This window comes from Pelobates fuscus, chromosome 12 (genome assembly GCF_036172605.1).
Source record: "Pelobates fuscus isolate aPelFus1 chromosome 12, aPelFus1.pri, whole genome shotgun sequence".
In the NCBI taxonomy this organism is placed as follows: Eukaryota; Metazoa; Chordata; class Amphibia; order Anura; family Pelobatidae; genus Pelobates; species Pelobates fuscus.
Window position 1 is genome coordinate 34999896 of NC_086328.1, and position 23095 is coordinate 35022990.

The 23095-nt window shown below is 43.8% G+C and overlaps 1 protein-coding gene and 1 long non-coding RNA gene across 3 annotated transcripts in view; one reads left to right on the forward strand and one right to left on the reverse strand.

Moving 5' to 3' along the window:
- NLRC5 (NLR family CARD domain containing 5) overlaps positions 1–9782 on the forward strand; it is a 140481-nt gene extending 130699 nt beyond the window's left edge. For both annotated transcript variants that reach the window (XM_063437813.1, XM_063437814.1), the window contains 5 exons: positions 15–98; positions 4199–4282; positions 5090–5173; positions 5878–5961; positions 8085–9782. In XM_063437813.1, the coding sequence (XP_063293883.1) occupies positions 15–98; positions 4199–4282; positions 5090–5173; positions 5878–5961; positions 8085–8154 (406 nt within the window). In that variant the 3' untranslated portion in view covers positions 8155–9782. The remainder of the gene's footprint in view (positions 1–14; positions 99–4198; positions 4283–5089; positions 5174–5877; positions 5962–8084) is intronic.
- The window catches only part of LOC134578777 (uncharacterized), a 495152-nt gene that overhangs the window by 362296 nt on the left and 109761 nt on the right, over positions 1–23095 (reverse strand). The gene's annotated exons all lie outside the window — the stretch shown is intronic.

Sequence of the window (23095 nt, forward strand, 5' to 3'; positions counted from 1 at the left end):
TTTCTCTATCGCAGTTTGGCGGTTAACACCCTAGGTGAAAGGAGTTTACTGAAACTAGCAGAAGAACTTCATCATTTTCACCGCCTAAGGAAGATTGAGTGAGTGATATATCTTTTTTTATTCATTTTGAATTGTTCAGCCTCCATATTTTTCTCTAAGCAGGAGAAGTGTGTTAGTGTTAGAGTGTTGCTCTGCTCACCCTCTGGCTGGTTCCTCCACAAGCACAGAAGTCAATTTCCTGACAGTTGCACCCCCATTATAAAGTTCCATAAAAGTTTGCGGGTGCCCTTCTGTATTTTTCTTGGAACTGCCCTCTTCCCATCCGAAAGTTGGAAATCTCTCACCAAAGGAATAAGAAAAGGTCCTTTTACTCTATTCCCAGCTTCTAAAAAATGCTTCTTTAACTATCCACAATAAAAGAGTGACAATGAAAATGTGGAAGAAAAACAAAAACAAGTTAGGGGGCAGATATTTTTCAACCAAACAAAAAAAAAATCATTCAGTAAAAAAATGATAGGGATTTTTTTTTTTTAAATTCTTTATTTTTGACGTGCAGCAAGATAGCATGGATAGGTTACATATGTAAGGTAATAAATCATATATACGGTTATCCAGCAAACGATATGAGATAACTGCACAAATTTTTGAATACAAGAGAGATAGGAACAATACCAGGCTGGCACTTGCTAGTATAGTCATAGGAGTGGTAGGATGCATTAATGAAGTCAGGTCTGGTGTTCAGTTTAGGCTTGTGCCGGTGGGTGGGCTGTTTATAGGGATATCAATCTATTCCAGTTACTGACCGGCTTGCTTTAGAGCCCCATTACCATCGTGAATTGCTTAGGGGGGAGATTTTTCTGGTAGGTCCTCAGTAATTGAGGTCATACATTAGAGGAGAACAAAGACAAGAACTTAACATAACAATGATAAAACTAAAATGTAATGATCAGGTTACAACATTTGACGCTGCAGAGGTGTTTGACCGTCCCGGGTTAGCCCTGGGTTATCAGGGTCTCTTCACCCATTGCCTGGTGCGTTCCTGGGTGTGAAAGGCACCACGTTATCTATGTTCCACTGTGTGGGGGACATATGAGCAATTCCTGGGGCTGGGTGGTCGGGTAGTCCGAGGGCTTGAAAAAAGCCAGATACTCCAGTGTTGTCCTCCAGTCTGTGATCCTTGCCGTCTTTGTAGGCACACAGCATGCGTGGTATGCCCCATCTTTAGCGAATCCCAGCTGCCTGTAGTCGCTGAGTAACGGGACGTAATGATGCTCTCCATGCGAGAGTGGCTCTGCTGAGGTCTTCATAGAAAGATAGAGAGGAACTTTCAAAGTTCAGTGGTTGTCTGTCTCGAACGGCAGAAGTCACAGCCCGCTTGTCAGCAAGGGATCGGAAGACATCCCGCAGAGGCGCTGTCGTGGGTCCGCAGGCGTGGCCCACTCGGTATATCCCCTCAGGGCATCGATTTCACCTGTTTGGGTGGAAGTAGTGAGGATAGTAGGTGTCTGACATACTGAGGTAATTCTTCAGTGCTTATGTCACTGCTCACCCCCCTAATCTTCAGGTTGCGTCAGCACTGCGTATCTTCCAGGCCTGCTACTCGGCGGGCAAGTGTTGCATATTGTTGTGTGAGCTGTTGGGTGAGTAGGGCCGCATCGAGGTGAGTCTGGCGGGCCGTCACAGCTTCCTCTTCAACTGACTTCATGCGGCCGGAGAGGGTATGTATGTCCTCCCGGATCAGTGCACAGCTTGAAACATTGCACGTAGCTCTTGCAGGAGAAGTTTAAGGTCGCCCTTAGTAGTTGGGGCGCTGTCTGCGTCCACCTCCATAGCCCTTCTCCCCTTCTTAGCCGCAGAGGCCCTGGCTTCTGGAATAGGGTCTGGATCATACTCCAACTCACCCGAGGAGCAGGAAGGCGATCTTAGCGGCGGGGCCGCCAACTTGGGCTGCGGCCTAGTGCGGAGCAGATCCCCGATATCACGGGATCCCTCGCTCCGTTCTTGTCGGGACTTAAGGGTCTTTTCCCCCATGCTTGTCGGAGGCGGTAGGTATCGACCGGGCTCCGTTTTAGGCTTTCTGCACGCCTCAGTGTGGGCTCGAAACAGCTTTTCTCCCGGAGCTCGTCTGAGATGCGACTTGGCGCGATGGCTGCTAGCTCTGCCCCCTTATAGGGATTTTTTTGCCATAAGAGCCCATGGACCTGCCACCCGAACCATCCAAACCGCCTCCTCAAATGATGCGTACGACACCCTACATAGCTCCTCATCAATATCACTATTCACCAAATCACCAAAGGGGTAAGACAAATGGTGACTCAGCTGAAACGTACCCAGTTCCTTCTTAGGCACCACTCCCAATGGGGAGACACGTAGGTTAGGGATTGGCAGGGCCGAGAATGGGCCAGCCATCCATCCAAGAGACAGCTCCTTGTTGAGCTTGTCAGCCACCACCTCGGGGTGATCCTGAACCGACGAGGTTCTGACAAATCCCAGAAGAATCCCTCCCCCTATAGGGAATCCAAAACCCATAACGGAAACCTCGAGGAGCAGCCTTGCTGCCCTGCGGTTCCTATAATGGCTGGGCCACTGGAGCATCGCGCTGACGTCCACCGGCGTTCTCGTTTCGAGACCACAGTATCCCCACACTCACCTGCTTTACCCCGCTTGAAAGAGCGTGAGGCTGAGTGTCCCACCACTCATAATAGCCAGCCACAAACCAATATCCATTTTCTCATCAGAGCGCCACCAGCTTAGGCCCCCCTATACCCAACATGCAGTCCAGACCATATCCTGATAACAAAACTATGTGCCTTTCCCCCTATAATACTGGCCAGGATCGAAAAAGCCCTGATCCAATTCCCATATCCTTGTCCTTGTCGTTAGAGTCCTTAGAATCCTTATCGAGAGGGGGCAAGTCCTCTGAGGGGAGCAGGAAGAAAATCTCAATAAACTCCCCCTTCCAAATTTTGTCCCGCACCTCCTGGTGCAAATGCAGCCCCAGGGGGCATGACTAGCACATATGGGCTGCACCATGTGCTCTGCAGAGCGATCGCGGGCACGGGAGATTCTGGGACCACTGGGGCAAAGGCTAACAGCACCCCCAACCCCCCAGAAGAAGTAACCGAAGAAGGGTCCCACCAACCTTCAGTGGCCGCGAAGGAGATTCAGCCTGCACCGGAACATCAGCAGTCTGTAGCCGCGGACAGCCAGCCCGCAAAGAAGGACTGTGGATCCTGCTGTGAGAGACTGGAGACGGGGATGATAAGCGGGCGTGGACAGCAGCAGACTGCCCCGCTGCCTGGGTAGTGACATAAGCCCGCAAGGGAGGTGAAGCAAGCCTTGTGGCCGCAGACCAGCAGATTCGCAAGGGCAGGAGGGCCCGTAGCTTGCCCTTGAGGGGCGAAACGTTCTGTTGGCCAAGATTGCCTCTGGGAACCTCACCTACCGCCAGGAGGGGAGGTAGTAACAGCCGCGGAGGCCTGAAGACAAGCCAGCTGAGCCTGCAGGTGCAGACCCCCATCTTGTAAGGCCTGAGCCCTGAGGGCAGAGAGGACAGCTTAGATATCCATACCCTAGCCGCAAATAGCACTTGGAAAGCAGGTATAACGAGCGCAAAAACCAGCAATTACCAAGCTGTTACCAATAATTAAGATGGCTGCGATCCTGTAAGATGGCAACCTATTTATACAATCCCACCCTTCTACCCCTTACTACTCCATCTACTGTCTCAGGACCACTTTACCACATTCCTCTATATACACTACCCTCACACTCACATGTCCCTTTTCTGCCTAGGCCTTGCCTGGCTCCTTGTGGTTTATTAATGTCAGCAGCTTCAGGTTTTACCTACATAATCATGATGCACCCTAAGGACCTTTGTACCCTATGTGACTGCCTAGGTTCACCTAGTAGACCAGCTAGACGTGTGTGCGGCAGTCACCAATGGCTAATGGCAGTGATAAATATCCTTTATCTTCATCTAGGGAAATTTAGAGTTTCTTATCTGGTACTTGTTGGTGACCCCAAAAAAAATATTTGACTGCTAAAAAAAAAAGTATAAAAAAAGATTAATTATCGGGTATTATCATAAACAATGAGTTGACTGCTGTGTGATGATGAGACATAGTTGCAAAATAAACAAAATGAAGACAGATTTTAAACTAGATCAGCCTCTTATTGTGAATTGCTTTCCCCCCAGCTTGCGATTGTGTGGAATATCTGACACGGTGTGCACTTCTCTTGCATCTGGCTTTCGGTGCTGTCTACACCTGGAAGAAGTCAAGTATGTATGAAAAGTAATTAATGATTGAGCATTGAGCTCGCCACCACTTAAAATATATCCAGAATTGTATACTGTTGATATAATATAAACATACTGTTAACGGAAAATAATAGTATCATGTGCCTGTACCGAGGCATTAAGTTGATCCTCAGTATTAGATTTTGTGTGGCGTTTGTTAAAGGGACATTCCACACCCTTAAAACATCTCAGCTTGCTGTAGTGATTTCTGTGTGAAGAGCCTGTCTTCTTTCTTTCATTTTACAAAAATTGCAGACCTCAATAGAAATTGCAATTTTTATAAATTAACATTGCCCCACATGCCTCTTTGGCTGTCGATCAGACATTAGTCCCCTTCTTATCTGTTAGTTTAGCTCAGTGGGCCTAAACTCAAAAGGCGGGCTTGTTTAGAGCACCTGCCTTGCACAGACTTCTCATTGAGCTGCATTGGGCAGTCTGTGATTGGACAGCCACAGAAAGTTTGGGGAGGGTTAGAAGGGGAGGGCTTGCAATGGCTTCAGACAAGAGATCTGCAGCTTTTGCAAGCTGTTTTCAGATATACCGAAATGAAAAATGCATAATTAAATGCATGCATGTTTTAATTGGGGGTTTAACTACTAAATATGTTTTTTTTGGAAAGTGGATTTAAGATTTAAGATGGTAAGGGGTTAAAAGGGGAGGTAAAGGCTGCAGACAAGAGTCTAAACAGTTTTTATTTATTTTGTATTTGTTGTATTTGGGCAGTCGAGTGTCCCTTTAATGATTTAAGATGCCATCATGCAACTGAATTGTTTTTATTTTTTTATTTAGTTTATCATGGAATACCATTGGGGATGAAGGAGCATGTGCATTGGCATGTGCATTAAAGCATATGAAGATGCTTAAGAAGATGGAGTAAGTAACATTGGCAATTTAAACTATAGATTAAAAAGTAGGTGTTATAAAAATGGTACATGAAAAAAAATATTGCTTTGTTCTCATACATCCAAGATCCCTTGCACAACATAAGGCGCACTTAAAATCCTTTCATTTTCTCAAAAATTGACAGTGCGCCTTATAATGCGGTGCGCCTAATGTATGGTTGTGCTTTCTGTCCTAGAACCGATTTTATGTGGTACACGGCGCTCAAAAATCTGTCAACATGTTTTAGCACGGCCTTGGTAAGCTACGAAGGATACCGGGATTTCCCGGTGGCCCACATTAAGCTGGGGCCGGGCTGACAGCCCTAATGATTATTATAATAAATCCTCCCCTGGACTGTGCCAGCCTGTCAATCCGAGGGGAGGGAGGAGCTGTGGGCTGGTGTGGCTGCCAGCAGCTGCAGAGAGACCTGTCAGTCTCTCTGCACAGGCTCCAATCATTTCGTTTTGTTTCATTTAATGCGTGCGCCTTATAACCTGGTGCGCCTTATGTATGAAAATAAACCTGTTAGCAGTCGATCAATGATATTGCGCCTTATAACCCGGTGCGCCTTATGGTTCGAAAAATACGGTATTTAACTAGTATAAACATTCATTACACAGAAGAGGTGTAGATGCTATAGAAGTGGTTGCCATCATGTCCGTTAAATGTTTTCCTCTCTGTATTTCCTGTTAAAGCCTAGGAAAAAATCAAATACAAGAACGGGGAGCTGAAGCCTTAGCAGAGGAACTCAGTGTCTGTTCCTGGATAAAATTAATCTGGTGAGTGAAGAACACTTCTCATGTTATCACTATTATTAGTAAACCCCATTCAGCCTGTATCAATACATCTCTAACTTAACACAGTAAAGGAGTTTAAGCATGCGTCGGATAGGCATAAGGCTATCCTAACTATAAGATAAGGCCAGAGACTAATGAAAGTATTTAGAAAATTGGGCAGACTAGATGGGCCGAATGGTTCTTATCTGCCGTCACATTCTATGTTTCTATGTTTCTAACCTGCTTTGATGCACCGTATCAGGGCACTACCTCTCCCCAGTTTAGCCTTTAAACAGTAGAATCACAAGCAGTTCTTGTTATGGATGTGATCCAGACAGACCATAAAACAGGATGGGGGGAGAGCTAAAACTACCCATCGATCCTAGAAATGTTAATGTTTAGACTCTGTGTGTGATAGCTGGTCAGTTAAGTGTTTTTAATTGGACAGAGGACTTCCGGTACTATAACCAATTCAATGACATTAAATGGTATAGTGCCTACAGCAGTGATGGAGAACCTCTTTTGAGCCCTAACTGCTGTTGACAGACTATTAGTGCCCAATCTGCGGCCCAAGTGCTAAAGTTAGAAATTACTCAAATAATTCCCTTCTGCCAGTTAGTGCCCCATTCATTCACTGTCCCCTGCTTTTCCCTGCTGAGTATTTATTCACATTGATTTCCCCTTCTCCCAGTCCGTGCCCTGAGAATATTAATGCCCTTTCTCCAGGTTACCTGTTTATGATTGCAGCTCTTCTCTTAACTTGCATCATTCCTCTTCCCATCCTGACGCGTCTTTCTTGCATCATTATGGATGCCGGGCATCCTTTTTGTGCCCATACCGACACCGTGTCAAACTGTGGAAACCACCATATACGCATCCATTTATAGGGATCCACTAACGTGTCATTGTAATGATGCCGAACATCCATTGACTATTCTTATTTCTGGTACCCACAATCTGGCTCTGTTATCTCGTTTGTCTGATCTCGAGTTTACTTTGACTTTGGCTTGTTTGCCATTATTTTATTTCTCTGTTTAATGTAAAAGGGATACTCTAAGTACCAAAACAACTTTAACTTAATTAAGCAGTTTGGGTATATAGATTATGCCACTGGAGTCTCACGGCTCAATTCTCTGCCACTTAGGAGTTAAATCACTGTTGATTCAGTTTATGCAGCCCTAGCCACACCTCCCCTGACTGTGACTCACACAGGCTGCATGAAAAAAAATGGTTTCATTTTCAATCAGATATTGACTTACTTTAGAAGGTTCTATCTCCTGCTCTGTAAATTGAAATTTAATCACACGCAGGAAGCTGCTGTTGGCTATTAACAGAGCAGGATATAATAGATTCTAAATGAAACAGACTGTGCAGTAAAGGAAGTTTAAATGTTAGATCTCACTTTACAGGAAATGTATAGCGAGACTGTGTAAGTCACACTCAGGCGATGTGTAACTAGGGCTGTATAAACAAAGTGATTTAACTCCTAAATGGCAGAGAATTGAGCAGTGAGACTGCAAGGGCATGTTCTATACACCAAAACCTCTCCATTAAGGTAATGGTGCTTTAAGCCATCTCTAAGGACCAGTAATATGTTCCTTTTCTTGATTTACTCAGGGTGGATTCATACTCTGCATTTTAGAGTTACAATCTGGGACACCTGACCACTCACTGCTACTTCTCCCATTCACTCCATCCCATTAACTGCCCTGAGTAGTCACTCACATTTACTACCTCTACTTCCACCATCCTAGTCAGTAACCTGAGCATTAACTCACTGCCCTTCTCCTATTGCTTACCCTGGTTACCCACCTCCCATGCCCAGTCCTGTATTGCCCCTCCTGTTGATTGGCACATCCCCTCACTGGCTGCCGCTCTAGCCGGATGTTGCCCGAACACCAGAAGGATGGAGGTCACAGTAAAGAGGCATCATAACAACTCCTGATGTCTCCAGCATTTTGGATAGAAATTCCCTCAGTTCACTTTATTATGGTTGTGGCATTTAATAACACTCTTGTCTTGTTATACAATTGCATTATAAGCATTTATATCCATAAAAACTAAAAAATCCCCGTAGCAGCTCAGAGTCAAGAGAAAGTTTAAATGCACCATTTTTTATCTTTCAGTTTATGGAGCAACCAAGTTCCAACGAGCACTGCAGAGAAGCTGAAGGAACCGAGATTAAACTTTGCTTAACCAAGGCTGAAGTAAAATGAATAGTGTTAAAATTAAGGACAGCTTTGAATGTGGGAAAGAACTGTAACGCAAAGTCAACAAACTAACTAACTTCCTACTTCACTCTGAAACTTCCTTGGCAAGTGACGAGGCATCGAATAACATTTTATCAGATGTGGTGACTTCTTAGACAACAGAAGAATCCAAATATCTCAGGACTAAGCATTTAAGCTCAAATGTGTCAACTACGAAATCAAGAGCAAAATCAGTCTAGATAGACTACAGCACTTATCTGTAGTGAAAATCCAAATTTTAAAATTGCCTTTTTCAAGGGAAAGAACTGGTGATTAACAGCAAAGAAAACACAAAAATAACCGTGTCTATCACAATTTGATTTGGCACTGAGATATGTTGTTTTGTAAGCAGGTCCATGACCTACATGATGATTGGCCTAACGTTTAACGCCAAAGGTATAAACGAACGGATCTAAATGTACAAATATGGTACTTTTGGTACACAATTGTGATACGTCCAGTAAGTTGAAATTTTGGAATGTAAATATTCCAATTAATGTTTTAGAGTTTGAAATCAATTATATTGCATGCTTCTTACATTTGTACGACATAGCACTGATTGGCTGAAATTCAGCTACTTCCTTGCTGCTTTTAATGTGAGCGATATGAGGGAAGATAGCGGGCAAGTGAAATGCTTTACGGGTGAGATTTTTGTAATGTATATTGTAAAGTTTGTTTGTGTTATTTTTATTTGTTTGCACATTTTAATGCACTATCTGCATACTGCAGAAAGAAAATGGGAAGGCAGTTTGACTGTGGGATGTCTCTTTAAGGTGTGAATGTGAAGGCGCATGCACACAATCTAGGTGGCCGTGATTGCATGCATTATAACAGCTACTATATATTACTATGCACCCAGAAAATGATGGACTGATAATGAGGAGTAGCCCAGCCCTATCTAAAATGAGAAGTGTAGAAAGTTTGTGTCCATGCAGATTTACATAAAGTAAATAGAAACATCAATTTATAAGTGGGATTATTAAAGGTTTCCAAAGAAATATGCAAAATACTTAATAACATTCACTGTAGGTTAAGGTCATGTAAATGACCTCAAATTATTAAAGGGACAGTAACCTTGACATTCATTATATTGTTATTTTCAATATGGCACAATACCTTGGACATACCAAGACTCCAAGCCCAGTGGAGGTCACTCCAAGGTACTTTGATTACAAGAACGTGGATTGAGTGAATTCTCCACGGTATGTTGACACCTATTAGTTCTGGAAATATATATAACCATATAGCGGTGCAACAGAGCAGTTAATTGTTAGGGGGAAAAAAAGGCATTTCCAACATTTTCCAATCACTGCAGTGGGATCAACGGGATCAGGTCTATGCGCAAACAATAAAAGAGACAGCAGTGGTGTGGTTACCTTCCAGTGGTTCCCATTGTAGGCTTCAAGGTGTGGAACAGTCCAGGTTTTGTCAGTATCCCTACTGGAGCTAAATTGGGAAATGCCTAAATCCTGGGCTGTTGGTGTGCTGTGAGGTCTGGGTTATGAACCACTCTGTTCAACCAACCTAGAATTATTGAGTAGATGTGCTTGTCCTGAGTGATTCATGTCACAGAAGCAAACCCTGTCACTTTCCAGGTTTTTTTTTTTTTTTTTTTTATTAATTCTTTATTTTTGTTGTGCAATTGAATACAACAGGGCTTGGAGTGCCACAACAGCAGTCTCAAGCGCGAATACAGAGACATAATATAGCAGAAGTATGGCATGAGGAAGACGTGCACATTTTTAAGTAAATAGTGGTTCAACGTTAAAAACGCAGCTTAAGCAATTAACTTAAAAAAAAATAAGTTTAAACTATGATTAGGCTTAGTCAGCATATTAGCTAGTCTGATGATATCACAGGTCATATGAACATTTAAAATAAGTAATAGCGGCTAATTCTCAGCTGTTATCTCTTAAAATAGTAAAATAAAATAAAATAAGTGACGCTTGCTTAGTTTAGGTTGTTAACAGGAAACATATACTAAGGCATGCATACGCTAAACGGGCTGACTCTCCCTGGGTGGCTATGCAGAGATGTTGGTCTGGCTTACTGAGTCAAGTCTAACAAAGCATTGCAGTCCTGTAACTTAATATCGGCAGTCCTTCATAAGGCAACACAGGTGATGCATACCTCATTTGAACGAGAGGTGGGGAATACGAGAAATGGGAAACAAGCAGAGTAAGCAGAAGCATATGAGGCTTTTTGCGCTGGTCACTGTTCCCGATTCTGGCGGGTCACATCGAGATAGGGTGCCAGGGAGGTCAGAAACACAGGGCTATCCGGAGTGCAGGTAAATGTGCCACAAAAGTCCGCCATTTGGAATCCAAGCTGGGAGTGGATCGTTGTTGGTCAGGCAGTCCTCTTTAACCAATTCCCACTCTGTAAGGGGGCCACTGGGTTTTCCGAAACAGCGTCCACAGGGGTGGGTAAGGGTGCTGTGGGAGCTGCAATGGGAGACTTGCCGGATATGGGTCGGGCACACAGGTTACCCTGTTCTGGGTCGGATGCTTGAACAGGTAGTCCATTCTTTGGCCCGGTTCCTCCTGCCGAGATGAGAGTCGGCCGTTTGGTGATGAATTGAGGCCCATGGGTATATCGTTTAGGCCTGCGGGGTGTCGCGGTACCTTCTCCAGTGTGGTTTCTTGGTTCGTCGCTGCTGTTTGGGAGCGTGGTGCCGCGCTGCGTAGGGCTCGAGTGTGCAGGTCAGATGGGTTGCCCGTTTCTAGTGTTGTGTGTTTGGATGGAGTACTTGGGGCCTGCCCGGCTGTCTCACACTTCTGAGGATAATAGCGAGTGTGTGGGCCCAGATCGTGTGGCTTTGTTGCTCGCCATGCCTGCTTTTGGTTTCTGCTTGGTCGGGTTGCCGCCTGGAAAGCCCGGGAAGGGAGATCGTAGTGGCGACGACGGGTTATAGGTCGAAGCCATGTGGCCACTAGTAGAGCTGCTTGCCGGTAGGGTACCCCCTTGCTCTGCAGTGTCATGCAGAGGCTCAGGCACAGCCGGTCTAGGGTGTCCAGGGAGTGGTGGGGCTTGTGGCTGTCTGTATTCTTTGTCTTTCTCCCTTGCTGGGAGGCCATCTTTCGTGCTGCTGGGTCATTCCGCGCCGCCATCTTGGAGGCCGTCGCCGCCACTTTACATGAGGGGCTAGCAGGGGCCATCGCTTGGTGTGACGTGCGAGATCTCCCTCCTGGCGGGGACCGGGATATCCCCCACCGGTCCACAGGGGGGGGGGGAAGCTTTTGCCATACGCTTGTGGGTCGCTGAGTCGGGCGGGAAGGCGGCCGTCCTTCCCCCTCACCTCCTCCGGTAGGCCCGAGCCGGCCACTGCGGTTTTCGGGCATGTCGGGTCCCGATTTGGGTGTCGCCGTGTGCACAAACGCTGCAGCTTTCCAGTGGGCTTGGTTTCGGGTCGTATGCCGTTATTTTAGTCGGTTTTGGGGATGTTTTGTCGTCCGATCGTCGGAGAGCTGCAAGGATGCGACTGATCGGGCTGAGTGCTGGCTCCGCCCCCCCCTCCAGGTTTTATTTTTAAATCCATCTTGTTTATTCTGTCTATTTCTAGTTTTTCAGTTATGCATTAGAAAAAGTAGAGACTCTCGAGCAAATGGTACAATGCAATGTTCCTCATAGAAGAGCATTGGGAGATGATGCGCATGCGCAGTGAGTGCCGCGCATGCATCCAAATGCTTCTCATTGGAGAGCTTTCCTACGAGTTGCAGCATCACGTGACAAAGTTTTACTTGCTCATTTTAGAGGAAGTGCCTCTAGTGGCAATCAGGAAGACAGACACTAAAAGTGTGTTTAACCCTGCAATGTAAACATTGCCGTTTCAACAAAACCACTATGTTTTACATTGCAGGGTGAAAACTGCAGGGCCACTACACCACCACCACTTCATTGAGATGAAGTGGTGTGAGTGACTTAAGTGTTCCTCTAAGTTGTTGATGTATAACCTGTCCCCTTTATTTTACATGAATTCATGGATTACTCTGCCAGCTGCAGTTTCACAGAGGGTTATGGGCATTGTAGTTTGATGGCAGCTGTAGAATTATAGTTTGGTACGTCAGCTGTAGCGACAGGTAGAGGAACAGCTCTTATTGTTTTGTAAACTAGGAGTAGAGTAGCTCGTATCCCTGCCAAATTGTTAAAAGCAGGAGACTTGATTAAAAAAAAAAAAAAAAAGAAACAAAGAAAATTGGGCGTTTGTTATAACTATAAAAAACAAAGTTTAAAAAACAAAACTCAACAATGGATACTGTCCCTTTAAAATTGAAAATACATTTTACAATTTATGAGATACTTGAATATTTTACTACTGATTTTTTGTTTTAAAAATAGTGTTAGAGTTGTACTAAATGTGTGTTTTATGATGTTTAATTCTTGATGTAATTTATTTTTATTTATTCTACATGTTCTGCAGTCCAGAAATGGTTGTCACGTAGGAACAAAACCCTATCTCATTAGGCATTTATTTAGCATGGTTGTTCAAATCACAAACAAACAAAGTCCCCTAGTAAATCTGCATGGTACATGTAAGTTTAGTTTTTTTGTTTGTTTTGTTTTTGTTTAATTCCATTAACAGGTCGAGGGCACAAAATAATTCCCTATACACTATTGTAGGAAAACATATTGCAAAATATGTATTAAATGACTTGACTCCATCCACTCATTATGTGGCACTCTATTTAAATAAAATTACACTAAAGAATAATTAACTGGGATCCATGTGCCGTGTAATTATGACATGGATGAGTCAGAGCAAAGATCTGTGCTAACATTTAGGCATCTGAGAAAAATACCCTGTGGGTTCATTGTTCCCACCATGGATCTAGTATCTTACCCCATTGCTAAAGTCAATGCTGCTGGCCCTACCAACTGGCATAACTATAATGGATGAAGGGTATTAACATGACACTAGATTCCAAAGAGAACCATGACCTGGCATAGATTTCTCCCCGTTGGATTTCCAACATGCTCTTTTACAGACTATATAAATGTCATAGATGGGTGCACTTATTCTGTATTAACGTGGAGCATGTAAACAAGATCTGTGTCCGCTTTCTCTGATAAGTCATAGATACAATATCCCATTTTCTCTCCCCTGAAATATAATATACAGGGTTATTCACTAAAGTGAGAAGTTAGGGTGATTTCAAATTTAACCCCTTAAGGACCAAACTTCTGGAATAAAAGGGAATCATGACATGTCACACATGTCATGTGTCCTTAAGGGGTTAAAGGGACACTATAGTCACCAGAACCACTACAACTTAATGTAGTGATTATGGTGTCTATAGGCTGTTTCTGCAGGCTTTTCAATGTAAATGCTGCCTTTTCAGAGAAAAGATAGAGCTGCATTCATTCAATGGATCTCTGTGAGGAGATGCTGATTGGTGAAGGGTTGCGTTGTGCCACGCATGCGCAATAGCCTCCCAAAGTTTGATGATCTCACCCATGGAGGTGGAGCCAGCCTCGGTGAGACCGGCGTGGGAGAAAGAGTAAAATCACCTTTCCTATGCAGTGCAAGGGGGCTGAAGACCTAAATAGTTAGATTAACACGATAATGTCAGGAATACATGTTTGTATCCCTGATAGTATACTGTTCCTTTAAGGTTGAAATAGTTTAACAGGAAAAATTCTCAGTTAGGCTTTTAGTTCGGCTACTCGATCTGACCTTAAATTAGAAATTCACTTTAAATTCTAATAAGTAACCCTGTACAGTATGGTGTTAATGTCCCTTATAGGATGTGATATGATCAGAACATCTTATTGGGAATCTTGTTTAGCTTGGGGAAAACATATAACACGTAACTCTCCTATATACTTTTTGCTTACGACCAGAGTCGGTCACAAAGCAACACAAATAATTAATTGCCCTGTTTTCTCTTTATCTACCGATGTTTGTACAATTCTGATAATGGTGAGATTTGGTCTTCCTTTTTTTAACGCATCCCTTAAATGTAGGGCTTTTCATTGTACAGTGAATATATTACTGTTTTTGTTTAGGGTGGGGAATGTTTGGCATCCCTATAAAAAGCTAAAATTGCACTGAATATTTAATGTTTCATTAGTCTATCCTCAGAGGATCTTCCAACATCAGAAAATGTCACGGTTAAGTGCTATATTTGTGAAATACGTGTTCTAATTGTGAAATGCGTCAGACAGGTGCAGTGTGCTCACTCCTTTTCATCTGTGAAGACTTATCATGTATGCCAAATAATGCTGACGATATACCTTAATTAACCTTAAGAAGAAGTGTCCCTTTAGGGTGTCAGATCCTGAAATCTTCAATGTTGGTGATCCATCTGATAGACTTTAAAAACCTGTATTGTTGTGTATATATATTTTTTTTATACTTGCAAAGTCTTTTGTAAATAAATTGATGAAAAAACAATCATATTTTGTGATGTGTGAAATTACCGAATTACACGTGTACAAAATCAAAATCTATTTTGTCAACGCTGTGAAAAAAAAAACAGCTGTATATTGATGAGAATACATTAAAATGTGCGGTAATTTTGTATTGGAAACAGCTGAATATGAAATCATTGCAATTTTTGATTTTGTGTATACAAAATATCACATGATAAAGTTCAGGGAACAAGTACATGAGATTTTAAGGTTCAGGGTACAAGTAAATTAGATAGGGTTAAATTCCTGGCAGTGCACAAATATCAGAATATTTAAAGGTACAGTAAAGGAGCTAAGTGAAAAAGTGACCAAACACACATTAAAAAAGTCAATCTGGGACTTTACTGGAACATATAATAGGAATCACGCCACTAGACACCTAACGTTATTTAAAGCTCAGATTCATTTATTCATAGGTTTAAATTCTACAACGGTAAAAGGATCAGTCCAGAGAATTTAAAAAAGAAATATATAAAATGTTTCATTTTAGGTCTCTGCAGGAAGGTTCACTTCTCAGCAGTACTGGCATTCGAGCAAAGAACAAACGTCAAGAACAGGAAAAAAAAAATATATAAAAAATGTGCTGGAGATCCAAATCCCCCTGAGGGAAAAAGACAAAAAAACGCAGCTTCCAAAAATAAATCAAATGAATAGATTTCTTGTGAGCAGCGAAAATATTTTATAGAAGTAAAGTGGGACAGGGCAGAGACACAAAAAGCTGCATGTGCTTTACACTACGTGTAGCGCTTGGCTGTCAGCCACCTGAGTGACAACGACAGGCAATATATAAATGCATGTGCGGGATTCACATTCAAGATGTCAACTCGAAAATGTCAAGCTCCATTATGGCAACGCCAAACTGAAGCTGCATTCCGAAGAATAAACTGCTTTTATAGTGCACTTTATTTTGGGTATGATACCCAGTAATGATGTATGATGGCATCACTTAGGATCAGCTGAAGATCTAGAAGTTATGTGTGCACAATACATGGGGTTACACTTGTTACAGAGTACTATTCAAGTACAACTAAAACATGGCAGTTCTTAATGAAATGACAGAAGAGCTGCTTCCATGTAGGGCTGACCTATACCATGCTTTTCAACAGTCCCGATTTAGGATTCTTCATGGCCTGTCCCACCGTCCCAACTTTCCTTGTGTTCTGCTTTTGGGTCTGCTCTGAATGCGCTGGTCTTGAAAGATTGGCAGGCAGCCTGGGGTGTATTCACACCAGGTTGACCTGCCAGTCATGGTTGACGGACCTGCCCCCTATCCAGGCGGCTCTGCCTAATTTGTTTCAGAGCCAGTGAAACAGTTGTATCACTGGCCTGCCCCCTTTACCCATGCCCACCGGTAACTGTTTCACTGGCTCTGCCACAAATTAGGTAGAGCCGCCGCCTGGACAGGGGGCAGGTCCATCAACATTACTGGCAGGTCAATCTGGTGTGAATATGTCAGGATCGGGACAGGGATCCAACACGCAGAGTACAAAGAGTGGAAAGGTACGTATACCGGGCCTTAGAATGGCCGGACTAACGTACCGAGAGTAAAGAATAGTCAGAGACAAGCCGAGGTCGAGGGAACGAGAAGACAGATAAGCGAGAGACAAGCCGGGTCAAGGGATAACAGAGAAACAGGGTAGTACAACGAGCCGAGTCAAAACCAAAAGAGCAAACTAGAATACCAGAGCACTGAGTGACTAGAAAAGCTAGAACCACGACAGGGCAATGAGCTGAAGTAAGGAGTAAGCTTAAATACCCTGGCTCTGGATGGAAATCACGCCTCTGACAAGTACCGATTGGATATCGGACACTTGAGTGACAGATTGCTCGTGCTAGCGTCATGACGTCACGTATTGAGCGTCCTGCTAGAAAAGGACGTGGATTCCTCGCGGCCGGTGTTTAAGTGACTGGATGAACCGCGAGGAACGGAGGAAACAGCTCGCCTGGACGGATACACCACCAAGTCTCTACTTCCCTTAGAGGTAGAGGCCTCAGGTACCCTGACAGTACCCCCCCTCTCAGATACGCCCACCGGGCGGAATGAACCGGGGCGAGATGGGAAGCGGAGGTGAAATGCTCTGCGAAGGCGAGAAGCATGGACGTCCTCCTGAGGTACCCAACTCCTCTCCTCAGGACCATATCCCCTCCAGTTGACCAGATATTGCAATTTTCCCCTTGAAATTCTGGAGTCAATGATGGAGCTGACCTCGTACTCCTCCCGACCCTCCACCTGAACAGGACGAGGCGAGGGGACCTTAGAGGAGAATTTGTTGCAAATGAGGGGTTTCAACAAGGAGACATGAAAAGAGTTAGGAATGCGTAAGGCAGGTGGCAGAGCAAGGCGATACGCAACCGGATTGATACGAGTGAGAACCCTGTAAGGGCCTATGTAGCGAGGAGCAAATTTCATGGACGGAACTTTTAGGCGAATATTCTTAGTACTCAACCATACCCTATCCCCAGGAACAAAAACAGGAGCCGCTCTTCTATGTTTGTCAGCGTGTTTCTTGAACAGCGAGGAACTATGTAATAGAATTTGTCGAGTCTGATCCCATAATTTCTTCAGGTTGGCGACATGATCATCAACCGACGGTATCCCCTGAGAAGAGGAAACCGAAGGAAAAATCGAAGGATGAAAGCCATAGTTCATGAAGAAAGGGCTAGAGCGAGTTGAATCGCAAACAAGGTTATTGTGTGCGAACTCCGCCCAAGGAATCAGACCGACCCAATCGTCCTGGTGTTCGGAAACAAAGCAACGCAGATACTGTTCGATCTTTTGATTAGTACGTTCAGCAGCTCCGTTAGACTGAGGGTGATAGGCAGAGGAAAAGTTCAATTTGATGCCCATTTGAGAACAAAAGGATCTCCAGAAACGTGAGACAAATTGAGAACCTCTATCAGAAACAATCTCTGAAGGAATCCCATGTAGGCGAAAAACTTCTCTCGCAAAAATCTCCGCCAATTCAGGAGAAGTCGGAAGTTTAGGTAATGGCACGAAATGGGCCATCTTAGTAAATCTATCCACCACCGTGAGAATAACAGTCTGTCTTTTGGAAGCAGGCAAATCAACGATAAAGTCTATGGACAAACAGGACCAAGGTTTCTCAGGAATGTCCAAGGGGTGTAATAGGCCACATGGGGATGCATGAGGTAGTTTAGTCTTGGCACAAGTCTCACAAGCTGCGACGAACTCCTCAATATCCTTTCGAAGTGAAGGCCACCAGAAATCCTTGGATATCAGAGAGTATGTCTTGCGAATACCAGGATGACCAGCTATTTTACTTTCATGAAAACATTGTAAGAGCTCCAGTTGAAGTTCAGGAGGAACAAAGTTTCTTCCCTCAGGAGTGTTTCCGGGAGCTAGATGTTGTGACTTCAAGATCTGGTCAAGTAGCGGAGAATGAATTTTGAGACTGGTATTAGCAATAATATTGCATTTGGGTACAATGGAAGACAAAAGTGGTTCAACTGAAGCAGAGGGTTCATATTGGCGAGATAGCGCATCGGCTTTAGAATTCTTTGACCCAGGTCTGTAAGTCAGAACGTAATTGAAATGGGTAAGAAACAACGACCAACGAGCCTGCCTGGAGGACAGACGCTTGGCCTCTCCGATATAGGACAAGTTCTTGTGGTCTGTCAGGATGGTAACAGGATGTAATGTACCTTCCAATAAATGTCTCCATTCTTTCAAAGCCTTGATAACCGCTAGTAATTCTCTGTCACCAATGTCATACCTGCTTTCAGTACCGGTCAATTTTTTAGAGAAAAATCCACATGGATGTAATGGTTTATCAACACCCAACCTTTGAGATAGAACAGCACCTAAACCAGTCTCTGATGCGTCTACCTCGAGCAAAAAAGGCAGAGAAGTGTCAGGGTGAACTAAAATGGGAGCGGAAGCGAAAAGCTCCTTGAGAGTCTTGAACGCAAGGAGAGCTTCAGTAGTCCAATTCTTAGTGTCAGCCCCCTGTTTGGTCATGTTAGTGATAGGTGCAATAATGGAAGAATAGCCCTTAATAAAGCGCCTATAATAATTGGAAAAACCAATAAATCTCTGTATGGCTTTAAGACCTGTGGGTAAAGGCCACTCTAGAATGGATTGGAGCTTATCCGGATCCATCTTAAATCCCTCCCCAGAGATCACATAGCCGAGAAAGGTTACCTGGGTTTGATCAAAGCTACATTTCTCCAACTTGCAGTACAAGCCATGCTGGAGAAGCTTGTGCAAAACCCTCCTGACTTGCTTGTGATGAATCTCAATGTCACTAGAATGAATGAGTATATCATCTAGGTATACAATGACGCACTCTTGCTGAAATTCCCTAAGAACCTCATTAATCAGATCTTGGAATACCGCTGGCGCATTGCATAACCCAAAAGGCATGACAGTATATTCATAGTGGCCATATCGAGTATTGAATGCCGTCATCCACTCATGTCCCTGCTGGATTCTCACCAAGTTATATGCCCCTCTGAGGTCTAACTTGGTGAAAATTGTAGAGCCCTTCAAACGATCGAAGAGTTCGGTGATCAAGGGAATCGGGTAGGCATTTTTAATGGTTATCTTATTCAAGCCTCGATAATCAATACAAGGTCTCAAAGAACCATCTTTCTTTTTAACAAAAAAAAATCCAGCCCCGGCAGGGGAGGAGGACCTCCTGATGAATCCCTTGTCTAAGTTCTCGTGAATATATTCCTCTAGGACTGAGTTCTCCTTTATAGATAATGGGTATACATGACCTCTGGGAGGCATGGTACCAGGGAGTAGGTTAATTTTGCAATCAAAGGACCTGTGTGGGGGTAAGGTATCGGCTTTCTTTTTGTCAAATACTGCCTTTAAATCTAGATACTGAGGCGGAATTTGTGTCTCTGTAGGATTGTCAGAGGTATTCGATGTATTAGTTAATCCAAGAGGTAAGACCTTCCGCAAGCATTTTTCTTGACAATTCTCTCCCCACGAAACTATCTCCCCTGATTCCCAATTAATAATAGGGTTGTGTCTCCTCAGCCAGGAGTACCCCAGGACTATGGGAATAGACGGAGAAGAAATGAGCATTAAGGATATATCCTCTTTATGCAGGATGCCAACAGTCAAGTTAATCGGTATGGTCTCATGGAAAATAACAGGCTCAAGTAACGGTCTACCATCGATGGCCTCGACAGCCAGAGGTATCTCTTTTAACTGGGATGGAATAGCATGCTTGGCAGCAAAACCCTGATCTATAAAGCTCTCAGCAGCTCCAGAATCGATTAGTGCCATAGTCTTAACTACTCCCTTCTCCCACTTTAAAGAAACGGGTAACACAAGCCTGAGCTCCTTGTAGTTGTGAATAGAGGACAAAGTAGAAACACCCAAGGCCTGTCCTCTAGAGGAACTTAGGTGCGAGCGTTTCCCGAACGATTGGGACAATTTAGGCGTAAATGACCCCTGACTCCACAATACATACATAAACCCTCCCTTCTCCTGTACTGTCTCTCCCTTTCAGTGAGATGAGTACTGCCTATCTGCATAGGTTCAGGAATACGTAAGTCTTCGAACTCAGAGATTTGAAAGGTAGGCGCTAGTTTAAAGGAGGGTCTACGGGTCCTATCTCGAGTGTTCTGCCTCTCTCTTAAGCGTTCATCAATACGAGATATAAAAGAAATTAAATCCTCCAAATTTTCAGGGAGTTCTCTAGTAGCGACCTCGTCAAGAATTACATCTGATAACCCATTCAAAAACACATCTATATAAGCCTGTTCGTTCCACTTAACTTCTGCCGCCAGGGATCTGAACACTAGTGCATAATCCACAAGTGTTCGATTGTCCTGTTTAAGGCGCAACATTAATCTAGCTGCATTGACCTTTCTGCCAGGAGGGTCAAAAGTTCTTCTAAACGCAGCTACAAAGGCATTATAATTATAGACTAGTGGGTTATCATTCTCCCATAAAGGATTGGCCCATCTCAAAGCTTTTTCAATGAGCAGAGTAATAATAAATCCAACCTTTGCTCTATCTGTAGGATAAGAGCGGGGTTGTAATTCGAAATGGATGCTAATCTGGTTTAGAAAGCCACGACACTTCTCCGGTGACCCGCCATAACGTACTGGTGGGGTAATACGGGAAGAAGCACCTACAGTGGCTACCTCTAGACCTGAGACTGCAGGAGAGATAGAAGGAGTACGTGTCTCCTCAGGTGGATTACTAGCACGAGACAAAAGTGCCTGTAGTGCCAAAGCCATCTGATCCATCCTATGTTCCATGGCGTCAAACCTGGGATCCGAAGAACCAAGCTGACTGTTTGTACCTGCAGGATCCATTGGCCCTGTCGTAATGTCAGGATCGGGACAGGGATCCAACACGCAGAGTACAAAGAGTGGAAAGGTACGTATACCGGGCCTTAGAATGGCCGGACTAACGTACCGAGAGTAAAGAATAGTCAGAGACAAGCCGAGGTCGAGGGAACGAGAAGACAGATAAGCGAGAGACAAGCCGGGTCAAGGGATAACAGAGAAACAGGGTAGTACAACGAGCCGAGTCAAAACCAAAAGAGCAAACTAGAATACCAGAGCACTGAGTGACTAGACAAGCTAGAACCACGACAGGGCAATGAGCTGAAGTAAGGAGTAAGCTTAAATACCCTGGCTCTGGATGGAAATCACGCCTCTGACAAGTACCGATTGGATATCGGACACTTGAGTGACAGATTGCTCGTGCTAGCGTCATGACGTCACGTATTGAGCGTCCTGCTAGAAAAGGACGTGGATTCCTCGCGGCCGGTGTTTAAGTGACTGGATGAACCGCGAGGAACGGAGGAAACAGCTCGCCTGGACGGATACACCACCAAGTCTCTACCTCCCTTAGAGGTAGAGGCCTCAGGTACCCTGACAGAATACACCTCAGGCTACCTGCCAATCTTCCAAGACAAGCGCATTCAGAGCCCACAGGTGGGACACAAAGAAAGCTGGTGGGTCAGGTCATGAAAATTGGGTAAAGGGGGCAGGCCAGTGATACAATTGTTTCACTGGCTCTGAAACAAATTAGGCAGAGCCGCCTGGATAGGGGGCAGGTCCGTCAACCATGACTGGCAGGTCAACCTGGTGTGAATACACCCCAGGCGGCCTGCCAATCTTCCAAGACCAGCGCATTCAGAGCAGACCCAAAAGCAGAACACAAGGAAAGTTGGGACGGTGGGACAGGCCATGAAGAATCCTAAATCGGAACTGTTGAAAAGCATAGTATAGGCCGCCCTATATGGAAGCAGCTCTTCTCTTCTGTCATTTCATTAAGGACTGTCATGTTTTAGTTATACTTGAATAGTACTCTGTTACAATGGCTTAAGTGTGGGCTGCCAAAGTTTGGCGGTATGCTGTACTTAGCTATCCACATCCCCATAGGTTGTTCAACTCTTTGTGCTCTGGGAGGAATTTTTGGGGAACAAGAGCTTGGTCAGACGTGCTGTTAAAGAGCCTCAGCATCCAACCTTGTTCCTGATCAGAGAAGGAGTGTTTATTATCTCCTGTTCTGTTAACTGAACTTTAATCACACACAGGAGGCTGCTGCATGCTCTAGCAGGAAATTAAAAGAGCAGAAGATTGTAAATTCTAAATGAAACACACTATGCAGCAAGAAAGCTAGTAAATATAGACTTCCTTTTTCAGGTGGTGATTAGGAAGGCTGTGTGAGTTACAGACAGGGAAGGTGTGACTAGGGCTGCATAAACAAAGTTATTTAAATCCAAAGTGGCAGAGACTTGAGCAGAGAGACTGCAAGGGCATGATCTATACACCAAAACCACTTCATGAAAGTAAATTTTCGTTTTTAAGACAATAAAAATCTCTGTAATTGCTTCTATAGCTGATTCCCTAAAAACAATAAATGATCAATAGGCAAAATGAAATCAATACCAGTATTGAGCCTTCCTGCAGCATTGAAATCGTTTAGGTGTCCGAAAATGTAAACAAGGTGGCAAATCTAGTCTCATCATCATCATCAAAACAAAGCCGGAATGTTGAAATATTTCAAATTTCTAAAAAGAAAAGTATTTAGAGCAACGGCCCTGACTGAAGCTACCAAATCACTTGTCTAATACTCTATATTCTCCATATATACAAACCAAGGTTGAAGTCCCATCCAGTAACGAACATTCAAACGTTAAGATTAAAAGCAGCAATCTGCGGAGACATTAACCAACAATTCAGCCATTGAGTTTCTTAATCCAGATTCCAGAGTAGCTGTAATTACATTCTGATCCCAACAAGAAGCATATTTACAGATCCTTCTTTCAGATTTAATCTGTTTAGAATGTTAGATAATCAGGCGGTATGGGCTTATTTTAAATGAAAACTGGACATTAAATAAAGACTCTCAGAGAACATTTTCAAATCCCTAAATGCGGAGATGGAAAAATAAGGTAAGGGTCTTGCTCATTTAAATGTAAAAGTACAAGGTCAAAAGCACTCAATTTTATATTTTACTCCTAATATAAGATTAGCAC